Source organism: Eptatretus burgeri, chromosome 12 (genome assembly GCF_056783735.1).
Source record: "Eptatretus burgeri isolate ZD-2024b chromosome 12, Ebu_testis_v1, whole genome shotgun sequence".
Lineage (NCBI taxonomy): Eukaryota > Metazoa > Chordata > Myxini > Myxiniformes > Myxinidae > Eptatretus > Eptatretus burgeri.
Window position 1 is genome coordinate 42,696,938 of NC_140972.1, and position 24,315 is coordinate 42,721,252.

General features: G+C 40.1%; 1 protein-coding gene across 1 annotated transcript in view; it reads left to right on the forward strand.

Moving 5' to 3' along the window:
- Positions 1 to 24,315, forward strand: part of LOC147015501 (nuclear receptor ROR-beta-like) — a 115,187-nt gene that overhangs the window by 62,862 nt on the left and 28,010 nt on the right. The window contains exons 2-8 of the mRNA XM_085850286.1: positions 429 to 514; positions 2,657 to 2,798; positions 11,199 to 11,324; positions 11,613 to 12,056; positions 20,780 to 20,901; positions 22,032 to 22,164; positions 22,774 to 22,881. Of these exons, the coding sequence (XP_085706412.1) occupies positions 429 to 514; positions 2,657 to 2,798; positions 11,199 to 11,324; positions 11,613 to 12,056; positions 20,780 to 20,901; positions 22,032 to 22,164; positions 22,774 to 22,881 (1,161 nt within the window). The remainder of the gene's footprint in view (positions 1 to 428; positions 515 to 2,656; positions 2,799 to 11,198; positions 11,325 to 11,612; positions 12,057 to 20,779; positions 20,902 to 22,031; positions 22,165 to 22,773; positions 22,882 to 24,315) is intronic.

The window sequence follows — 24,315 nt, forward strand, 5'->3', positions numbered from 1 at the left end:
GAAAATTGACAATTTAGAAATTCGGCCTATGTTGATCTTTTGGTCCATGTTGACATCCAAAGTAATTGGTGGTTTAATTCAGTGACTTAAAATATAAATCCTCTTCAAATTTCAAGTCAATCGGATGAAAATTGAAGATTTTATAAATCTCAACTAAGATGATGACCTTTTGACCTCAAAAACAATAGGCTCCTTCTTCATGACAAACTCTACCATGTGGTGATGTTTTCTGAAGATTGGTTTAAAATTGTGACCTGTTGGCAATAAACTGAGAAACAGATAGTCAGACAAACAGAATAACAAAATCGACTGACCAATATACTTGAAAAATCTTCGATTTTGCAAGCAATGATATACCTTGATCTGGAATACAAATAATTGTGTCATTGTAGATTTGAAGTGACAAGTGCTTGATACTTTGTTTTCAGCCCAAATCGAGGTGATTCCATGTAAGATCTGTGGAGACAAGTCTTCGGGGATTCACTACGGAGTCATCACCTGTGAAGGATGCAAGGTGAGGTTGCGCACTTTGAGGGGAGAATCGTGGCTTATTTTTACACCAACACTTGTTTGTAGGGACCAGTTGAGACTCAGTCCCGTTATTCACTCCCAGTAGGTCTTGGAATACACTCATGAAGCAATAGGCTACGTTGCAGCGATTTGTGCTCAAACATCATTTGAGGTGTTGTACTGTATATGCTGAGGAAACTAATTAAGCGTTAATAACACCCCTGCCAGGCATTGTTCTGCAAAAGTTATAATGGGATTCAGTCGTTTCTTTGAGCACATTGTTAATTATCTTCTCAGCATTCATAGATACAGCTTGTCATAAAGAACAGGTATTGAAAATGCAATAACATTACCAAACCCCAAGTGCTGCATTTTGGAATTTTTTTATGCGCCTTTATTGTTCTGCATTGTACTGCCATGTCAGCTAAAAAAGGCAGAATAGGTTTTTAGATAATTAGCAATGCTCTCCTGGAAAGCCATGCCAGCCACTTCATTTTGGCTGATTGATGTTGCTCATATATAAATATATGCTGCTTTGTTTTCTCTCTTCCTGTATTAACACCCTTTATAATACTTTTGTGTTCAATGCAAATTAATGTCATTATCATGTAATCATTTGAGGCAAATAGAGTTGTTGTGATGTAACAAAATGCTTTGTCGAGCATTTTAATCCTGCCCACGACAGAGGATTCTCCGAAGCTAGTGATTTACCAACATACTGCTAGATCCACATAACTAGTTCTTTCGAGAGTCAAACATGGCCTTACGCTACATGTCGATGCAATCCAATTCATTCTGATGCTATCAATTATATGCCACATTTCTATCAATGATGTACTCCACAAATATTAATGGTCATTGATTACCATTTTTGGCCCAGTGTCTATCTTGAGCACGGGTACAATGTAGATTTCAGGGTGATTAAGACGATACTTATATTTCTAAATGCTGTTAGCATCAGAGAGAGAGAGAGTCCTTTTTACAGTTGCATTCGATAACACTTCTGGTATTATGTACAGCTCCGATTCTCACTGTTTACCATAGTTTGTGTACGTCTATATTCCCTCGGCTATAACAATGTATTCCTTGTCGTTTGTGAACAGATCAGGTACATCTACCAAGTGTATTGTTTTTCTTTTTGTTTTCCTCTATAGCAATGGCACAGCCGAGCTCTCATGGTGAATAGCAAGGCCCACATGCAGGTTATTCCATGTAACCAAGTGAAATTCCCCATTATGCTGAGCTGCAAGATTAATTTTGATCATGGATCGATTAAATTTCAATGTATTGCAGTCAATGCTTACGCCATGAAAAGAAAACTCCCAAAACGTCTGGTCATAAAGCTGGCCAACATTTTAAAATGCTACTTTGTGCAATGTGACCACACAAATTGGTTGGACGCATTAAACAGTGACTGTGTTATCAAAAGTGTGTGTAATAACGTCGAGATTGTTCCTTCTTTTCTCTTTCTTTCTTTTGCCCAACACGAGCAATTTTTAACATGCCGAGATTACTTGTGTTAATCCGTTTTGCTCCCTCTCGCTCCCACCTTCTCAGATTAAACAAACAGTACAGTACTCACTTTGCAAATTCGCAGCATGTGACATGCTGCAGTTCACACACTATTTGCTTCCTTTGCCTATCATGCTTTTAAGTGATTAGTTGCATAAGATCTTTCACAGAATGTATACTGCATATCTACTTTAATCAGCTAAATACAAAAGCATTTTTTTTTTCATTTTTGTACCATATTATATGTGATATTCATCGTGGAACTCATTATTAGGTTCATGGTTTGGCTCATCGGTTGTTGTGCTCATTCGGTTGGTTTGTAATGTGAATCCAAACATTAGTACGTATCTGCCATTACAATGCCAGGATACATTTCAGTAGGATGAAAATAAAAATGTATTACACAGAGGTAACAATGAATTACAGACTACCTTTTAGATTCCTGTTTGGAGATTGCCAGTATTTTCAGATCCTGTCATTTCTTGCTCTTCACTCACTCATCTTTCAGTTCCTAACAGATACAAAAGTCGACATTGTGTGCCACTGATTGGGTTATACAGGTTTTGATTGCAGATCACTTGTTTGGTGGTAAATTTGCTGTACAGCACGGTAAGTTTGTATTTCTATTCCCAAGGGCTTCTTTCGTCGCAGCCAGCAAAACAATGCGACATACTCGTGTCCACGGCAGCGAAACTGTCTCATCGATCGCACCAATCGCAACCGCTGCCAGCACTGCCGCCTGCAAAAGTGTCTTGCTCTTGGCATGTCTCGAGACGGTGGGTGTTGCACTCTGCGGCACATCTTCACTTAGTATATTAGATTCTGTCTTACTTGAGAGCAGACCTTGTGCATGAAAGGCCATATTTATCATATGGAAAGGGGGTGAGGGATGTACAGGAAAAGAAATGAGAGTAGGAAGGAGCAGGAAAGAAGGTTAGATCTGGGATAAAATAAAATAAACTCGGATGTAGACGACTGAAAGTTGAGGTGGGATAAGGTCAGAGGTTTCACTATTTTTGCATTTGTAGTATGTGGACCGCATCTGAAGGAATTGTCCACCATGTACTGCTTATTCGTTGTGACCAAGATGCTTTGCCATGACCAAATGTGATTATTTAATTTTCAGAGGTATAATTTGGTTCTCTTTTAATGACCTATAATGACCTCCCTCTGGTAGTCCTCCCCTTTGTCCTCCTTGCTGGAAACATAGAAACAAACTGGGGGCGCACCGCAATAAACATTTTCCCAACATGTAAAACTCGCACCACTAGCATTACGGCAAGCAAGGGTTTCTTCCGCTGCATGAAGTATGGTGAATGGGTGATCTATAATGAAGTCCCTCTTTTAAATACTGTATAGAAATACTCTTTTGTGAAGCCTGGTGTTGGCTTAGTGGTTAGGGTGGCGGCTTGGGATCCCAGGGTCCTGAGTTCAAGCCCCGTTGGCTGCTGAATTAACACCAGGGGGTTGACTCAGCCTGTCATCCTTCCGAGGTCGGCGAAATGAGTGCCAGTGTACTGGTCCCGGTGTATGCCCCGGTTAGAATAGGTGTACCATATCCCTGTGTGTTGTAAGAGGCGACCAGGGTTGGCGTCAGGAAGGGCATCCGGCCATAAAACATTGCCTCAAGAAAAAGCCAAACCCCTGCACAGCAGGGAAAAATGGCTGTAAAAACGGTCATTTTATAGAAATACTCTTTTGTACGTAAAACATTAATTTTTTTTGTTTGTTTGAAAGCTTCTTTGTGGCCATTAATATGAATTTTTCTTTGCTTTCAGATTGATAAATTATGGCTGAGAGTTTAACTGTTGCTCAAAGAGTGGGAATTGCTGCACGGTATGAGGTTTGACGGTCTGGATTTGTAGTTCAAACATGGAAATGGCAAGAAATTGGAAGATCTGCCCCTTTGGATCAAAAAAACGATTAAAAACTACCTTCAACAAAAGCTTATAACAAATTGTTCCATCAATGTTGTAAAAATATCAGGAAGACTTACGACAGCGAGATTACCAGGAAACATCGACTGAGTATGAGACGCGTTCACAAGAAACCCAAACATGTCTGAAGTGTTGAGGGAGAGTGGAATAAGTTATTGTGGAATTCAGGCAGTGTTGAAGGACTTAGGATGGAAACCGAACCATACAAACATCATGTTCAGGAGTTGTTTCCAGATTATTGTGACAAGAGAATGGAGTTTTGTGAACATTTCCTTCATTGGATTGATGACTGTCCACGGGTGTTACATAACGTTATCTTCCTCATGAGGCTGTTTATCATGTTGATGGTTTTGTCAACAGGCATAACTGCCATTAATGGTTAGGAAATGATCCACAAACGATAGTCAAATTCAGCCAAACTCGGCAAAGCTGCTTGTGAGGTGCGGAATGATTTCAGCCCAACTCCTTAGACCTTACAACTTCCGTGAGACGTTGAATGGACCGAGATACTTGGAAATGCTTTGAAACTTAATTTTTCTGAAAAATCAGCAATGGGACAGCACAGATGAAAGGATTTTTTTTTGTGTGCAAGATGGTGCCCCTCTGCACTTCTCAATTGAGGTTTGTAATTGGTTGGATACCCACTTTCCACACAGATGGATTGGGTATTGAGGACCAATAGTGGCCATCCATGAGTCCTGATTTAACCCCATGCATTTTCTTTATTTATTTTGTGGGGATGGGCTTAAGAAAAGGTGTTTGCCAGCAAACCCACTAATGTGGTCAAATTAGAAAGTTCTATCCGCAATGTTTTTGCCGATTTGCCAGAGGGGTATCTTCGGCGATCGGTGGAAAATGTTGTTGAGCGATTGAAAACAAGCTGAAAAAACATTTTGGTGTTTTATTTATATGAACAACATAGCATTTCCTGTCTTCTTTGAACAACAATTGCAGACTGTCAAACCTCATACCATGCAGCAGTTTGCACTCTTTGAGCAACAGGTAATCTCTCAGCCATAAACTATCTGAAAGCAAAGAAAAAAAATTATATTGGAATAAACAACCTTTAAAAAAAACAACAAAAAATAATACTCTACCTATTATAACAACGGAGTATTTATTTGGGAAGTGACCTCCCTCCGGTAGTCCTCCCCTTTCTCCTCCTCGCTGGATACATAGAAACAAACTGGGGGAGCACCGCAATAAACATTTTCCCAACATGTAAAACTCGCACCACTCACATTACAGCCAGCAAGAGTTTCTTCCGCTGCATGAAGTATGGTGAATGGTTCCATCTGCCCTTTTCCTCTCTCAGCAAACGATCAGATTCCACATATATATGGACAAAGAACACACGAACATCACAAACCTTTACATACCACCAGACGCATCCCTCACTGCACGCACCAAATACTCACCACAACTACAGAACCTTTGCTCCCTCCCAAACACCATCATCGGAGGGGACTTCACTGCCAAAGGCACGGCCCGGTACACCCATCACCGACCAAACACCAGACACCAAACCATTGCCACACAACAAAATCGTTATTCATACTGAACAATTCCAGACCACACCACATCAAGCTGGTTACAATAATTCATCACCAAACATAACGTTCTGTTCTCCAGCATTCTCCGCCATAATAATGTGGAGAACACTGCAGCAACTCCCTTCAAATCATCATTACCAAAAGCAAACAAAAACAAAATATTCACGAATTACAAAAAGCAATGTGAGAGAATTTTAAGCATGACACTGAACAACAATTCCAACAAATCAACAATAACATCACCACCAACATTAACATGCACATCAAACAGTTCAATGTGATCATCACAACCACAGCTACTAAATACATTCCAAAGGCCAATATCAAAAAATACAACGCCAACTACATGTCAGAAATCGCACACCTCATCAACCAACGAGACAACTTAAAATACAACACACCAACAACCCATGGTACAAAAATACAATGCCAACTACATGTCAGAAATCGCACACCTCATCAACCAATGAGACAACTTCAAATACAACACACCAACAACCCATGGTACAAAAATACAACGCCAACTACATGCCAGAAATCGCACACCTCATCAACCAATGAGACAACTTCAAATACAACACACCAACAACCCATGGTACAAAAATACAATGCCAACTACATGTCAGAAATCGCACACCTCATCAACCAACGAGACAACTTCAAATACAACACACCAACAACCCATGGTACAAAAATACAACGCCAACTACATGCCAGAAATCGCACACCTCATCAACCAATGAGACAACTTCAAATACAACACACCAACAACCCATGGTACAAAGGATTCATACACTAAACACAAAAATGAACAACAAAATATTCATGAAAAAAACCACAATAGTGGTACTCCTTTCTACACACACACGAGACCACTCAACCAATACCGAACACTTGTACAAAACAATAAATGGTATCACTAACTCCAACAGTAGCATAACACCCTCACATGCAGCCATAACGACCACAGACAATATACCATTAGAGAAACAACAAGCTCGCATCCTCATAGATCACTCCACAAACATAAATCAGGTATGACTCTAAAAAAGAGGACATTATAACAAGACGCAAACTCAGCTAAAAACTCTAACACCATCATGCCATTTACTCCCACACAAAAAGACAAATCATTAGAAAATATCAAAAAAATTGCAGGCTACCGGCCCTGACAACATCTACAATTTACACTGATAACACCCTGGACCACATGACTGGACCACTTTCCATAGTTCATTTGGGCATCTCCTCAGGCCCTCACAAATATGTGCAATTTCTCAAACCAACTCTCAAAATTTGCCAAAATTTGGAAACTAGGTAAATCATTACTCTCCTTAAACCAAAGAAAGAACTCACCAAAGCAGCCTCCTACAGAACTATCACATTACTTTTCACACCATCCAGAGTTACAGAACACCTAATACTTACACTCTTACACTCTCAAACTCTCGCATCCCTCTCACTGCTCAACACTGATTCAGACCAAATCACTCACAAACCCCACACAACACCTTTGATGGCTTCAATGATAGAAAACCGCCAAACCGCACTATTCTCACTATTCTCGCCAAATAAAACACTCGACACCAGCAAAGCATTTGATGCCGTCCGAAAATTTACTCACAAACAAAATACTCAACACAAACATGCACAACACCAAACGCAGGCTTGCCATCTACCTCGCATACAGGCAGTCATTCGTAATTTTTTACAGCAAGGCATCATGCACATACTTTCCTAACTGAGTCCCTTGAGGTTCAGTCCTCTCCCCAAGACTTTAATATTTCCATGCAAGACATTCCACAACCACCTGATATCATACAAATAGTCTCATATGCAAACATCAAAACCATTACCTCAATGGATTACCTCAATGGATAGCAACATCAACACAGCCATAGCAACAAGCCCAACTTTAACTCAACAGTCACATTTGCTCTACGGCTAGGATACGGCGGCCGTACCCCCCCCCCCCTGAATTGACAGAAATGTGTGGCGGCCGCAGAGTTTCTGAGGTGGCCTCAGGGTGGCCCTAGGGCGTATGGCTATCTTTTACAGGCCGGAGGGGTCTCCGTGGAATTACAGCGCGGAGTTATAACTTTTTTAATTTCTATATTGGCCGTAGCAAGTCGACAAGCCATAGCCATGACGTAGATGCTCCACGTCGACCGTATGTAGGGCGTACGGTGGGCTTGTGTTATTCGTGCGGCTGCCGTAGGCTCTTATCAATGAAAAATGAATTTTGCCAACCTCCATAAAATTACAAAAAATTAAAATAAATAATTTACGTTCGCCTTAGGGCCCCCCTGCGGTCGCCTTGCGGGCACCTTGAGGCTACCTTGCGTCTGCCTTGAAAATTCTATGGCAGCCACAGGGATGCCCTAAGGTCACCGTGCGACATCAAATCAAAGACCGTATGGCACCCCCACATTTTCGGTCGCCACAATTTCTAAATACCCCATGCGGCTACCCGAAAAATAAAAACATATGTGACTGCCACATTGTGTGACCGTGGAAATACTGCGGCCGCCCTATAATTGCTAGTGGCCGTAGATTTTTTAGACCCTATGGCCGCCGAGCCAAATGTGACTGAAGCATAACCCTGCCTCAGCACCCTACAAACCTGGCTCACCATCAGCAGATAAAAGTTAATATAAACTGTCACTCACTCACTCCTTTAAGAAATTACACCAAGGAACATAATGCTGCACCACACATCACACTGAACAACAACCCGATCTCACACACGGTGCCACTTTTAAAACATCAATGTGATCCTCCTATTACATCACAAACATGAAATAAGAAACATGCACACCCAGGATAAAGGCTTGCACACACAGAGGCAAAAATGTTAAAAATCAAACACCACTTGGACATGAGAGGTGTGCAGTTCCTTGCAGCTGAAAGTGCCAACCCTAACCACCCATGCCACTACATGTCAGACCACTCATACATAGACCCCTCAACACATTAAAACTACACCACAAAGGCACTACAACAATATCCTTAAACACATACCCCTACTGATCAACGACAACTACTACAAAAACCATCCATACCCACATCACCATAAACGTAATATAAAATCTGGGCTTATACCTCCTACAGACCTGTGCACTAAACCCCCCACGAATGATGACACATAAATTATTCCTCAGGTCTGATTGTGTTCATCTTTCATGCCTCATCTGTGGACACCACCCACAGCTTTTACCTCCAGTACAAACAGAATCAATAACACCATGACGACACCCGCAACCTCAGCCATGCCGCTCAACACAATGAAACACATTATACAACAATGTGTGGTCCTGGCTTCACGTACTGGCTTGATGAATCTCTTAATCTGAGCAAAATTCCAAAATTTAAACTTCATAATTGACTTGAGCACCAGTTCCAGCTGCTAAAAAAAGTGTTCATTTGTCCAATTCGGACATTGTTTGACATTCGAGCATTTCCGGGTGCATGGTGTTTATATGACCGATTGTTAATTGCTTGCCAAGCCAGCCAGCCTTTCCTTATCAAACGTTTCATTGGAGTGCTTGCTTGAGTGCTTACGCCACTTGTCGAACACTCTACAAGCTGCTTGGTTGTTAGTTTCCAAGCGATAACCATACACTGCAAAAGTATTCGCAATGACACTGAATATATCGATCAACTTGAACAAAGTTCAGACCTCACTTGCCTGCGTTTGGCCCCGCATTGTCAGCCACTGGCTTGCTCATTGAAAATGTGCAATTTTATTTTACACCATGTTTCTGCTTTTTGTCCGATCTTCTTTCATTACACGATCTGTCACTTCGACATAGATATATACAAATAGCAAGTTAAACATTTTGTTTTAAAAGTTTCTTCAACCATTTTGTTGGAGTGCTTGCTTGAGCACTTAAGCCACTGGCATGAGCTCTTCAAGCTTCGATGGCGATACTGCGGCATAGTTCTCCATGGGGACATCTCCGGAGTTAGGAAGGCAAACTAAATTCGATGATTACAATGAGTAAAAAACAATGTTTTCAGTTGTTCCAAAGCAATGAATTGTCACATCACGGCAGGATAGTCGAGAGGTATGCATTCTTTCTCCAAGCTGTCTAGCCTGGGTTTGAATCACGACCCAGCTATAAACTGTCATCCCAGTGTTTCACAGGCAGGGTGATTCATCAATGTGTGCCGTCTCTCGAATGAACATTAAACTGAGTGTTGTCACATCTGCTGAAATCCTCTCTCTTTCTCTCTCTCTCTCTCTCTCTCTCTCTCTCTCTCTCTCTCTCTCTCTCTCTCTCTCTCTCCCTCTCTCTCTGTCTCTCTCTCTCTCTCTCTCTCTCTCTCTCTCTCTCTCTGTCTCTCTCTCTCTCTCTCTCTCTGTCTCTCTCTCTCTCTCTCTCTCTCTCTCTCTCTCTCTCTCTCTCTCTCTCTCTCTCCCTATCTCTATCTCTCCTATCTCTATCTCATCTATCTCTCACCTCATCTATCCCATCTAATCTATCTCTCATCTCATCTTTCTCTCATCTCATCTACCTCTCATCTCTCACCTTTCTCACCTTTCGCACCTTTCTCTCTCTCACCTTTCTCTCTCTCTCTCTCTCTCTCTCTCTCTCTCTCTCTCTCTCTCTCTCTCTCTCTCTCTCTCTCTCTCTCTCTCTCTCTCTCTCTCTCTCTCTCTCTCTCTCTCTCACTCTCACCTTTCTCTCCTCTGATTCCTGATTTTATTGCCCTTCCCTTCCCCTCACACTGCCTTCCCTCATGCTTACCTCCTTCTAAACCCTCTCCCCCCTTTCTCCCTCCTCTCTCCCCAATCCTCCTCACTCCCACTCCCCTCCCACCCACCACCTATTGGAGTGTACAGCAACATTTGGTGAGGTCTCTCTTTCTCTTTCTCTTTTTCTTTCTTTCTTTTTCTCTCTTTTTTTTTCTTTTTCTTTCTCTCTTTCTTTTTCTCTCTTTTTTTCTTTTTCTTTCTCCCTCTTTCTCCCCCTTCCCCTCCCCATTAATATCCCCATTAGTGAAGCAATGGGTTGTATTTGCTAGTATTTAATATAGAAATCTAATTATAGATCACCTTGTAGTTTGGGGCCATCATATAATTTTGAAATTAGCATTTAAATTTAAAATACTATTGAAGAGCTTGTTTTTTTTGTTTTTTTTTTTAATTCACCTCATTCAGTACTCTGACATGATTTTAAACAAACTTTCCATAGTTCATGCCACAATTATTTTTTGTGGGGGCAGGGGGTTAAGGTTAGGATTAGGATTAGGGTTTGGTGGAGTGTTAATAATACATCTTTTTCAAAAACATAAACTTAGCATATTTTCAGAAGCACTTATTGTTGCCAATGAATGACAGCAGGCAGAAACTGATCTCTTGATGTTAATGATCACAACATGCCCGAGCATTTATACTTTACTGTTTTAACATTCTTCTTTCAGTCAAGTAAGTATATCTTCCCTTTTGCATGCCTAAGATATCTTTACACCATGTATTATACTTCCAATGGTTTTTATGCCTCCTTGTATTTATACAAGAGAAACTCCAGTATTTCAAAGATTAGTAGAATTTATACCTCGCCCTCAAAAATATGTGCTAGGACTTGGGTTAAATTGACATTTGGCCTTTCTTGCCACAGAGAACACAACAATGGTCTGACTTTTTTTTCTGGATTTGGCCATCGCCCTGACTTGTTTTCAGCTGTGAAGTTTGGCCGCATGTCCAAGAAACAGCGTGACAGTTTATACGCCGAGGTGCAGAAACATCAGCAACTCCAGCAACAGCAGCAACATGCTGATGGCGAGCCCCTGACGCCATACTCCAATGGTGAGGCCTTGCCTCTCAGGCCTGTATATTGCAATGCATTACATCCCAGCGATGAATGACCAATTTTCCACTCCCCATTAGGAGCTTGAATGGTGGATGGTAGTGTCTCCACAACGTTTAGAAGTTGATGCCAAAGTGCATGACATATAAAGTCAAGGTTTATGTTGCATGAGGGGGATTTATTATTCAAAGAAGTTCAGTTATAGTGCAATGAATCCACCATATTTGAGATAAACCCAACTAATCATTGGATTTCAATATGACCAAGTTTTTCTGCTTTGTGACCAGGTAATAGTCTGAGTGCAGGTGGACTTGTTGCAGAGCAAGTTCGTGAGCTGGGTGACCTGAGTGACGTTTTTGGCCCTGAGATGCCTGAGATGACAAGTCCAACAGGTGGAGGTGTTGGCAATGAAATGCTCATGGGCTGTTTCTTCAGCACGAATGACCTTTCATCATCATCCTCTTCATCTGGGTCTGCCTCAGGACAGCCTTCACCAGACCAGTCCAGCCTTGACATGGATTCTGGTCACCCTAGGCTGTCCATAAAGCAGGAACCAGGCAGTGTGGTGGCATCAGCATGTAGTGGGGTGGTTCCTGCCACCACCCCAATTGCTACATCAATTCCCCTTGGCTATGACCTCTCTGGTGATCTCTCTTATGATCTTGAGTTTCTGGCCACAGCTTTTTCCAATGGACACTTCTCCAGCATGAAGACACCTGCCCTGGAAATAGGTACAGATTCTACCAACTAACTGGTGGATATTGTGATGTGGAAACTGTGTGTATCTCCTTGTCCATTCGTTTTGTCTTTGTTTACGTGTGTCTCAAAAGTAACTAGACAGTCAGGCAGTCATTGAAATAATAAATAAAAGGATTTACTCTCCTAACAATAGATTCTTTTATTTACAAAGTAAATGTGTTAATTCATGAACAAACAAAATATCAAAGCTCAAATGGTCTCATGACACTTGGAGCAAGCAAAAGTTATTGCTTCATTCATTTTAGTTCCATTTCATTATAATCTGTTTCAGTCTGCTATACACTGAGCGGCAGATTTTCTGGCACAGTTTATGCTCAGTTCCAGCAATGTTCTCAAATTTTGTTTTTCATCCATTAATTATCCCTTGGCTTCATGGAATAAACCAGGTATTTTAATACAGCCAAAAGGAAGAGGTCAGAGCAGGATCAAATCTGGTGACCCCTGTGGCCACTTAACTGCCCAACACAAACCAAAGCAGTGGCCAGGGAATTTTACATTGAGCCAGTAGTGCACAGCTCTTGCAAAATGGGCTAGTTCCCTGATCCTGCTGAAATTGGAGTTGTTGCTCTTCTACTTGATGATCAATCTCCAGCAAAAAAGAACTGGTAAAGTATTTTCAAGTAAGAGTCACCAATCAGAACATCCTGAAAAAAGGCAAGGCCCTTTACCACCATTTGACCGGATTTCACACTTAACAGTCACACTAGTAAGTTGGTTTTACTCTCGCTGGTCATTTTGGATGACCTTTGGCTAAATATATGCAATTGTGATGATTATTGTGGCTGTTTCGCTTTAAAGATACTTAATCTGCACAGATTATTCACTCAACGATTGACTCATCCTGGCTGACCATCTCAAGGAATGTTTCTGAAAATGTGACTGTCGGGGTCGTTCTTGTGCAAGGATTGAATGAGACGTGCTTTGAAGTGATGAAGTTGGCAATGCATCTTCATGTGCCAAACAGTCATGCATGATAAAATCAACTCTTTAGATAGCCGCCAAATTGATTTCTGCGTGCTGTGTGTGAGTTCCTAATGAACTGCCTCCTGAACATCCCCAGTGTGAGTGATTGATGGTCTGCTGGTCCCGTGGATGTCGAAGACTGATCCTGTGTGTTGCAATTGCATTACAATTTTAGGGATCATTGGCATTTCTGAGCAAGGCAGCCAAATTCCTAATGCCTGCCATGCTGCTTTTCTTGCATTTTGAGTTTTATAGTGGTGTTTCCATGCACTGATTCTCTGTTGAGTTCTTATTCATGAAGCCATTTCTGCATTGCATAGCAAAAGGAAAAAACAAATGAAGAAAATAAATTAAAATCATAAGTTAAAAAATCAAATCCACGAAGATTACTTTGTGTCTAGCTTACTTTTGAGACACCCTGGATGTATTTTGCAGTTGTTTTCAAAGCGAGGATGATCATCGTTTCAACAAAAATTACTCTTTACCTATGCAATCAGCTCTTTTCTTTTGTCATATATTTAACCCTTTCTATATTTGCATATTTATCTGTTAAAGTAAGAATCAGGAAAATTAGACATTGAATTGTTTAGATTCACTTTGCCTATTGACAAAGGGACAGGAGAGGTTGTTGCAATTTGTCCGGGTCAGAGTCTCCGTGCATATCTATTTTAATGTTGGCCATTTGTTCTCAGATTTACTGTAATCTACATACCATGGTGAGGCACTGTATTTTTAAAAGCTCAAATTTGTTTTTGTTGTGCTCATGGGGTGGTTCAGTTGATATTGTCATCACTTTTGTGCTGTCTCATCATGGTTATTACCCCACGCATGCGAAGTGAAAAGCAAGGTGAGGCTATTGGTTCATGTCCTTCCCTCTGTCTGTCTTATTGCTTTCTGATCATCAGTTTATGATCGAGGAACAACATATTTAAATTGAATGTTATATTTTCAACATGAATCAGAGCATGAATAGAAAGACCAGTCTTTTATTTTAACGTAATTTGGCTTTGAATTCCTCCCGATCTCACATGTGCAGAGGAGAGTGAGATAATTGTTTTACTGTCTGCCTGCCTGGCAGTCAAACTAAATGGAAAATCATTCCAAACAGGAAACTTACTGTTTTTAGGGACGTCATCAAGGATACAAACAGGCATGAATAACTAATGTAACGTGTTTGATAGGGTAATGTAATAGACACTGCGTAACACAGCAATAAAATCCGGAATTAATTTATTGCACAACCTTTACAATTTTTATTCGATATAAATTTAATTATATACTTGAACACTGTAGTCCATAAATCACTTTCGTAATCTTTCAAACAACCTCCAGTTTTTCTGTACTGTACGTACTTCAATTTAAAACAAGAGTGAGAATTGCTTTGCAAGACATGCTACCTACCAATCTGATATTATTCTAAGTCTAAAAAGGGCATAACTCTGTGGAAAAACTTGACGAAACGCCCTGAAACTCGAACTTGCTCTGTAACTTATAATAAAGTCATGTACCAAGTTTCAGTTGAATATGTTAAAGTTTATGGGGAAAAAATGGTGAAAAAAACCACAGGTGGAATGGACGGATGGAGAGAAAACCTATAGCTCCCTCCAGTGAAACCTTTAGGGGACTAATACAGGTTCAGTGGGATGGTGAAAAAAGTGGTATTTTGGACTGCTTCTGGACTACTTCAATAGCACTAAATTTCTGGATTTTTTTTTAAATGATCGTTAAAATCATTATTTTATTAAAATTGAAGTACAGTATTGTATACACTGCACTTGAACACTGTGTGGGGTATAGTGTTCTATAAACTCTCCAGTTTCTGATGAAATTGGATTTTAATAAAACTGCTTTGTTCCAATGAACGGCTGACACCCGAAATGTCATCTTTGCTTCCCACTGCAGTTAGCATACCTGTCAAATTTTCATTCATAAAACACAAAATATATTTCAAATTGTTGCATAAAAATAGCATACTAACCTTGCAAAATGAGGATCCTGCTTATAGGAATGACTCAATGAAGGTGAAGAAGAATGAATGAAAGATTTTTTGTTTTTCTGTGCAGATCAACGCTGTTGTGTTGCTTCTCCGTTAATCTTGATTGGGTGTCTTTACCCCTCCTCGTGATGGGCCAATTCCAAAGTTTATTACTAAACTGGGTGGAGTTAATTATATTATTAGTTAATTGTATTACTAAATTGGTTGGAGGAGTTAACAATAATATAAACGTTATATTATTGTTCAATATGCTATCCAAATGTCTTGTAATACCACATCCCAAGTGGCTCTGCTGTTTCTAACTCTCAGGTGTTTAGTTTCTATCGAACTTGCAATTTTTTTTCAAGGGGAACTTTTTGTGGTAACTCTCAAAGGAATCTCCTCTTCCTGTTTAGGCTGGAGTGCCCCCAGGCAGTGTTCTGGGCACAGTCCTCTTCCGAATCTTCATCAACAATCTCTTTGACTCTCTTGAAAATCATCTTCATCTATTTGCTGATGACTCCACCCTCGTCAGTGACATCACTCATCCCTCAGATGGACAGTTTACAACCTATTCTCTCTCCAGACCTTGATAAAATCACAAGCTCGTTTATATTTTGCTCAGCTTGACGCCCTGGAAATCAAGGCCTTCAATATCATTGGCATCTCCTGCGATGTAGCCGATTATATGGCCTATCACTTTGCCATCACAAACAGGTCGGTGGTCTCTGTCTTCTACCGCCTCCTTTTTGGTGTTTCACCCTATCCTCTTTTCATGCTTTGTCGTCATCCCCTCCCCCCACCCCTGGATTTCTTCAGGGCACACGTGGTCCATCATCAACCCCTTTCTATTGAAATTTCCAGAATTGCTGCTCACCTCCACTCATATATTCCTCTTTCTTCCTGCCTGTGGAACCAACTTCCACACTTTCTTCAACCTCATTCTTCCTTCCAAGTCTTCAAGACAGCTGTTCATCACCACCTCCGATCATTCCAGATGATCTTTTCTACCCCCCATTAAACCACTGTCCCCCCTCTCCCATTTCCAGTTTTTCCTTTCTGAGAGTTTTCGCCTGTATCCATCTTGTCCGCTATCTGCATGTTCCCCTTCATTCTTACCTGCATGTCTTTTTTTTTTTTGGTCCATCTCTTTTGTCCCTCGGCCCTGCTCTTGGCATTTCCACCTCTTTCTGCTATTCCTTTTGTTCTTTTGTGTCCTGATGTGTTCTGTGTTCTAGCTCTTCCATGACCCTTGACTCTGAATCCAAAAAAAAGAAAAAGAAATGAGAATGGAAGTCTGTATATATATATATATATATATATATATATATATATATATATATATATATATATATATATATATATATATATATATATATATATATATATATATATATATATATATATATATATATATATATATATATATATATATATATATATATACATATATATATATATATATATATATATATATATATATATATATATATATATATATATATTGAAAGGAGGATAATTGTGAAAGGCCTTTGCTCGGCTATGAAATACGGGTACTGGAGACTTGTGATGAACAGGTATCAATGGAAGAGCCTGAATTTTCTGCAATTAGTGAAGAACCTGTCCTTACGAAAGGGTTAATTCTCCCAGAATTTGAGTATTTTCGAATGATTTCATTTACCCCATCCCACCATGAGTGGTGCTATTCCTTACATATTTACATCGAGAAAATTGGCATCCTCCCCCACCCTGAACCCATCGGACTATGATTTGTTTTACAGTATCACCTAAAACCTCCCCATACATCCCATGAGCACAACCATGAGTTGTCAACTCATTCAGTTCAGCAGTTTGGGAGTTCATAGATGTCAAACAAACACACAAACACTTCTCCAATTATAGTGCAGGGTGTTTTATTTAAAAAAAAAATTGTGTGGATCCGCTCGCTACACTCGCCTCTCCACATGTCGTTGCAGAGATTGATTTCATATTTGCTGTGTTGGCATGATTTACACCAATCATCATACAAACATTTCTTTTCTACAAATTTGTTTGGAGTATTGGTGATATTATATTTATGTGAAATTTAATTTGTGATATAAGAAGGTCCAAGTGGTCTAAATGGTCAAGGGTCCAAGTTGTCTAATCTGTCTGAAGGGTATAAGGGGTTGAAATGGTGTGAAGGTCTAATGGATCTGAAGGATATTAGGGGTGTTTGAGGTCTTTTGGGTCCTCGGTGACTTTTGGGCCCTCAGTGTATTTCGGGTCTTCGGAGTTTTCAAGGACTTTTGGGTCTTCAGGGTCTCTTTGGGTCTTCAGGTCTTTTTGGGTCTTTGGTGACTTTTGGATCTTCAGGATCTTTTGGGTCTTCAGGGACTTTTGGGTCTTCATGGACTTTTGGGTCTTCAGGATCTGCATATTTGGGGTCTTCAGGGATTTTTGGGGTCTTTGGTGACTTTTGTGTTTTCAGGGTCTTTGGTGATTTTGGGTCTTTGGAGTCTTCTGGGTCCTTGGGGACTTTTAGGTCTTAAGGATATTTTGAGGTCTTCGGTTACTTTTGGGTCTTTGGGGTCTTCAGTGACTTTTAGGTCTTTTGGATCTTTGGGGTCTTTTGGATCTTCAGGGTCTGTTGGGTCTTTGGGATATTTGGGGTCTTCGGAGTCTTCTGTGTCTTCTGGGTATTTCAGGGTCTTCAGGGTCTTTTGCATCTCAAGTGTCCTCAGGGTCTTAGAGGGTCTTCAAAGGTCTTTGGGGTCTCAGCTGTCTAAAGAGTCAAAAGGTATATTCCAATAGTACGTAAATAATAGACATATAGTCACACGGCTGGATGGACGGAGAGACGAGGGACAGAAGGAAGGACGGATGCACGCCGAGACCGAGCTCTTTTTATATAGATGTTTTATATTTTTATATTTTATACAGACCGATATAGTTGTAACCCAAAGTTATTTTTATCTTTTTTAATTTTTTTCCAATGAAACAACAAAAAACAAAAAAACGTGTCCATAAGAATCATTGTAATATGTAGAATACCATGACACACAAAAATGAAACCAGTGATTTCAGAAGACAGTTCACAAAACATGTTCTAAATGGCTGCCCTGCTGCAGCAAGCACAGATGAAGCCTCCTGGTGAAGTTTTCAACAACTCGGCAGCATTCCTGATCCGGAATAGCTTTGATGTTGGTGGCAATTGCATTTTTGAGGTCATCAATAGTTTGAGGTCTCCCCTGATACACTCTATCTTTCATGTAACCCCAATGATAGAAGTCAGGTGGGTTGAGGTCTGTAGAATGGGGCGCCCATCCAACATCGGTCCTCAGACTATTTGATCACTGAATTTCTTTTGTTGCTGTATCGATCTGTTGGAAGCATGAGGTGTGGCCCCATCTTGCTGAAACCATTGCACAGCCCTGTCGACGTGGTGCTTCCTGGCTAATGCAACCCAGAACTTCTGGATAACTTTCAAGTACCGTTCAGTGGTCACAATTACCAATTTTCCTTCTTCATCTTGAAACCAGGAAGAACCAATGATGCCAGATTTGCTTATGGCAACCCATGCAGTGCATTTCTGGTTGTGCAACTGCCTTTGAAGAACTTTATCAGAAGAACTAGAACCCCAAATCTCATTGTTTTTCCGAGTTGACTTGACCACTTAAAATAAAGTGGGCCTCATCAGAAAAACCACACGATACTCAGAAAATGAATCCCTGCACATTTTTTCATCATACCATTCACACATCGTCTTGCAAACTTGTTTATCATTGTCTGTTAGTTTTTCTTCACTTGTATGCGATTATGGTACATTTTTAGTTCCTGTTTCAGAATTCTTTGTGTACTTGATAAAGATAAGTTCAATTATTGAGATCGACGACAACGATTTCCTGGGGTTAATCAAAGCTGCTTCATGGACCGCTTCATTGTTTTCTCGTGATCTTGCGGTCCTCAGGCGACCAGACTTTGAGCAATTATGATTTTGTACTCTCCCGTGGAACTTAAACCTCTTCATCAATCGAAAAATAGCAGATTTGTCTGGGACTAATCTGGTCTCGAACTTCTTTCTGAATCGTGTTTGAGTCTGTTTAAATGACTTTGTGGCAAAGTAAGACTCTACAATAAAGATTATTTGTTCAATTGTCCATGCCATCTTCAAAATAAACAGTATGACTGATGTTTGCAGTTTTACCTCCAAATGATGCTTCATGCAAACCTGCAATGGAAAAAAAATTGCATTGAAAAATAAATATTTCACGTAACTTTAATAGGATTGCGTTTTTTCATGAAACACCCTGTGATGATCATACATGAACACAAGCCTTAAAAATGACATTCAAACATTTATAAAGTTTTAAAGCATCATAAAAAGGCACTTTAAACTTGACTGGTAAAGATATTGATGAGCAGAAGGATGGAGATTGAACATTGCTTTTTTGATCATGATAATTTGATTTTTTTGAACACGATAGGGTAATACCCTTTAGAGATCTTCATGTGTGGCCAAACTGCTCATTGATGGAAATGTTTGCATATTTTGTAGCCTGGGAACTGAAGATGTCAGTGAATCGATGCTATACATCTGGTGCACCTTCGAGGAATTGCAAAAAATAAAAAGATTTTAAAAAGTATTTTTTTTTCTTGCAATGTAAACAACAATTTCATTTTTTCTCCCGCACATCTCCAATTAAAACAGCATAAAGGGACGAATAGATGATGAGATTAACTTTTCCCTTGATTCTAATAAGAATCCCAGGATACCCTTCATTTAAGAACCATTTACATGTTACACACAAAATGGTGACATTTTAAGCCTCTCTGCAATTCCCTTCTACTGCTCCCCACTCCACTCTCCATTACCCCCATCCTTCCCTCTGATATCATTATTATTATTGTTATTATTTTTTTTGGTGATTAATTTATTACATTTGCTAATATGCTATGATTTGAATCCTCTCCTTCCCTCCCTTATTCCTACATCTTCCTAACCTGCTTTCCCATCTTTCTCCACATGACCTAAATTTCCCTCTCCTTTCTCTATCCTATCTTACCTATTTTTCTTATATTTCATAATTTAAATTTCCTTATATTACATCCCCCAGCACCCTGTGCCCTCTGTGTTTTGTGAATAATAAAAAAGCCACCAAGTAAGTGATTATTAAACCGATTAAAAAAACCTGCATCAACAGCTCCTCGAGATGTAAGCAATTTTTTTTGGAATCATTAACCTCCATTGCAATATTTAATAACATCTCTTCTGATGCATTACTGTATTTCTATTATGCTAATGAACTAACGTGCTTTTATCAGTATTCAATTATGATTAGGAGTGATGAGTCATCATTGTATGATCTTTTCCAGGGCATTAAAATGCTTTGGTTAATTCTGATGTAGCCATACAGTAGACACTTTAATTATATACACTTTGTTTTTTAATTACATTCGATTTTTAAAATTCTATCATTCCGAGTATAAGCATTTGTTTTGTTGAGTAACGTGTCCATCGATTGTCTCCAACTCGTGCGACCAAAATGGTTTTGATGAAAATAGATAATGGTGTTACTAAACATTGTTTCATTGTCTCATCATATTCATGTGAGATAATAGTAGACGGACTATGGTTTATTTTGGTCATCATCACTGACTTGTTTCATGCTCTGGCTGTTTGTTCTTTACTCCTATTCTCTCGACCAATTGTGATCACAATCTTTCGATCTATTTGGGCCTTTATATACTTGGATAAGAAAGATGTCTCTCTTCCAGAACACCTGGTGCAGAATATCATTCAGTCGCACACGGAGACCTGCCAATACTCTGTGGAAGAACTCCAGAGGCTTGCGTGGCAGTCACATAGCTATGAGGACATCAAAGCCTACCAGAGCAAAGTAAGCCATGAAAATGCCAAAACCGAATGAAATGCTAATGCTTCATATGAGGGAAATTGAGCAGTAAAATATCCTGATATTAACAGTAACATCACATCTGCAATGTGTTTCTTCTCCAATTGGTCTTGTCTCCCTAGGAATTGCATTTTTGTGAACTGCTGAAGTTTTAGCCAACTCCAGTAGAATTGAAGCTTTTTTTGGCAATTTTATATTAGTATTTAAAATACACTTTTGGAGTGATTAATTTGTCAAGACATTTGTTGGGTGAGATGTCCCTGCTTTATTAGGTTCTCCTTGTCTAGTTTTCATGGTTTCCCTGTGCAGTAAGGTCATGACCGTTTGTTATTCTGAAGCTTTAGGCAGCATTTACAGCAACATGTTGAACCGTGCCCGCGTGCGAATGTAACTTTCACGGCTGAAGCCGATAATTGCTGTTTAATCTGCTGCTAAGAATCGCTTCCCGGATCTGGTCATAGCCCAAAAAAGTTTTTCTAAATTGACAATTGTGAACGGGTCTTGTGAAATCGGCAGCCTCAAATAGAGAATCCTTTGAGCTTGATTCAACCTTACCCCTCCAGATTTTGAAATGCAGTTTATGCATCTGCTTTTCTTTTTATAATTTGTCTCTTCCTTTGCAAATTGTATGGTCTTAGCATTATCCAACCTCTTGCAATTAAAGGCAATGGTAGTTATTTCTCAGTTACAATTGACTTAACATTGAAAGTCTGTATGGCTGAGGTTGATACAGTGTTGGCATTTCGTTTACCTTCATCTTAATGATAGCTCTGACTTCGTGGTTTTAGCCAACTCCATGGCTCTGAGAATGGACCACATGCCAGCCACATAGCTTGGCTCGTGATATGACAACCCTGTGCAAAATTGGCTTTAAGTGTAATTGTCACATCAGATTAAAACTATTTGTGTGAGCACTTGTAAATATTTTGCTCGTTAAGGATTATTTTGAACTGCGGTATAATGTTTGCACATAGCTGCAGCTTGAAACACATATATGGAAGACGGCAAGCTTTGTAGGAACTGTAATAAATAATGGTTATTTGTGAACACTGCTGCGATTTCTTTACGAAAGGGTTTAATGTGTCAATACCAGAAACCGCCCTGCTTGTCCGCAGCCCCGGGAGGTGATGTGGCAGCAATGTGCTGTACACATCACTACAGCCATTCAGTATGTCGTCGAGTTTGCAAAACACATTACTGGCTTCATGGACCTGTGTCAGAATGATCAGATTATCCTCCTCAAAGCTGGTATGAGAATTCTGACCACTATGTTTTACGGTGATTGTAAAGCTTGTATATTTTATCTATTTCCAGTGAGTGATTCCAGAGCAAATTAGTTTGTGGCATTAGTGAACCCAACCCTAATACTTGTAATAGAATTGGAGCTTTTTCTTTCACTATTGATAAAGCGGATGCACCCTTTCGGACATGTAAATAATTACTCAAAAGACAATTGCATATAACATTTCCATGGCAACAGTGTTATTAATTTTCATTTTAAGAGTGTGAGTTTTGTGATATGAGCTTGTATCCTTTGGGGACTTTCTATTAACTAGTTAGCAAGTTGACCCAATTTCATAGCATTAAGGAGGCAGACAATAGAGCACAAATGTGAAAAGGGATTTTGACATATAAAATGGTAAGTTGTGATTTTTTTCTTTTCTTTTTTTTAAAAATGGTGACAAAGAATATGAAAAACCAACTTATTATTGAAATTTTTAAATTGATTTGTTCAACAAATTTTGACTAAAATGTCACTGTATAAGTCGGCTTAATTCCTATTGAAGATATTTTGGAGTGAGACCTTTTGGTGGCACAGATATTTCATGATCGGGCTCGTTTGTGTCACTCCTACAGGCTGCCTCGAGGTGGTGCTCATCCGAATGTGCCGAGCATTCAATCCTCACAGCAACACTGTGCTCTTCGATGGCAAATATGGAGGCATACAGATGTTCCGGTCACTTGGTGAGTGTCATATGCTGAAGATATTTCTTACTATTCTACAGTTTCAAACTTCTCTGAGCATTATCACACTAATTTTATTTACATTAGCTCCCCAGGAATGTAAAGGTACAATGATTACTATCTGTATCTTGTTCTTTGGAGCCTGGTGTTGGCTTAGTGGTTAGGGTGGCGGCTTGGGATCCAAGGGTCCTGAGTTCAAGCCCCGTTGGCTGCTGAATTAACACCAGGGGGTTGACTCAGCCTGTCATCCTTCTGAGGTCGGTGAAATGAGTACCAGTGTACTGGTCCCGGTGTATGCCCCGGTTAGAATAGGTGTACCATATCCCTGTGTGTCGTAAGAGGCGACCAGGGTGGGCGTCAGGAAGGGCATCCGGCCATAAAACATTGCCTCAAGAAAAAGCCAAACCCCTGCACAGCAGGGAAAAATGGCTGTAAAAAACGGTCATATTGTATCTTGTTCTTGTTCTTGTTCTGCTTTTCCCACATTTTGTGGGGTCGGCCGGGTGAAGCTTGTCCCGAGTCTTTCATGAAATGGCTGGCAAGGCCTGAAGTGAAGTTCTACTAAGGTTAGAGAGGGAATTTGGAATTTCTTCATGTTGCCAGCGATAGTTTGCCTCCTCTTCATGAAGGACACCGTGGGATATTTAACGTCCACCAACTAATACCAGCAGATGGGGGATGGCCATTTAACATCCATCTGAGGGACAGCACACACATTGATGAAACACTGAGATGACAGTTTGTAGCTTGATCAGGATTCAAACCCAGGCTAGACAGCTTCGGTGTGCGTTCCTCTCGGCCATCCTGCCAGCCCAATCTGGACGCTTTACAAATGTCCAAAATACACTCAATTTATTGCGAATTGTATCCTGAGTAATTTTGTTTGAAAACCAGAAATGAGTGAGGAAATTAATTTGTACTATTATACTTAACGTAGTACAGGATGGTGCAGACATTGCGAACTTGCCGTTAACCTGTTTAGTTTAGTGGGTACAATTCTCAGTCCGGCTATAAACTCGGATCGGTGTTTTGCAGGCAGGCCATTGCATCAGAAAGTGCGCCATCCTACGGAAGCACATTAAGCTGGGTATCCCATTTGCAAGCATTGGTTGGTGGATCTTAAAAGATCCCACGGTGTTTTTATGCCAAGAGTAGGTGAGTTATTGCTGGTATCCCAGCCATATTTGTGTTCAAATAAGCACCACACTAATGGCGGGCCTTGCTAGCTGCTCCTTGGCCGACCCCACAAGAATGTGAGTTTAATTTGGGCTGTTAAAGCGGTAGTATATCTCTATTATAATACCAAGCTTGCACACTAAAAACTCGGCTCGCCGTCACACGATCCCTCTGAAATTGTTGTGGCACTTAGCGGATATGCCGACAATGTTTGGGAAGTCTTGGCGTTCCATAGTACCACTTGCATTTTGCACAATG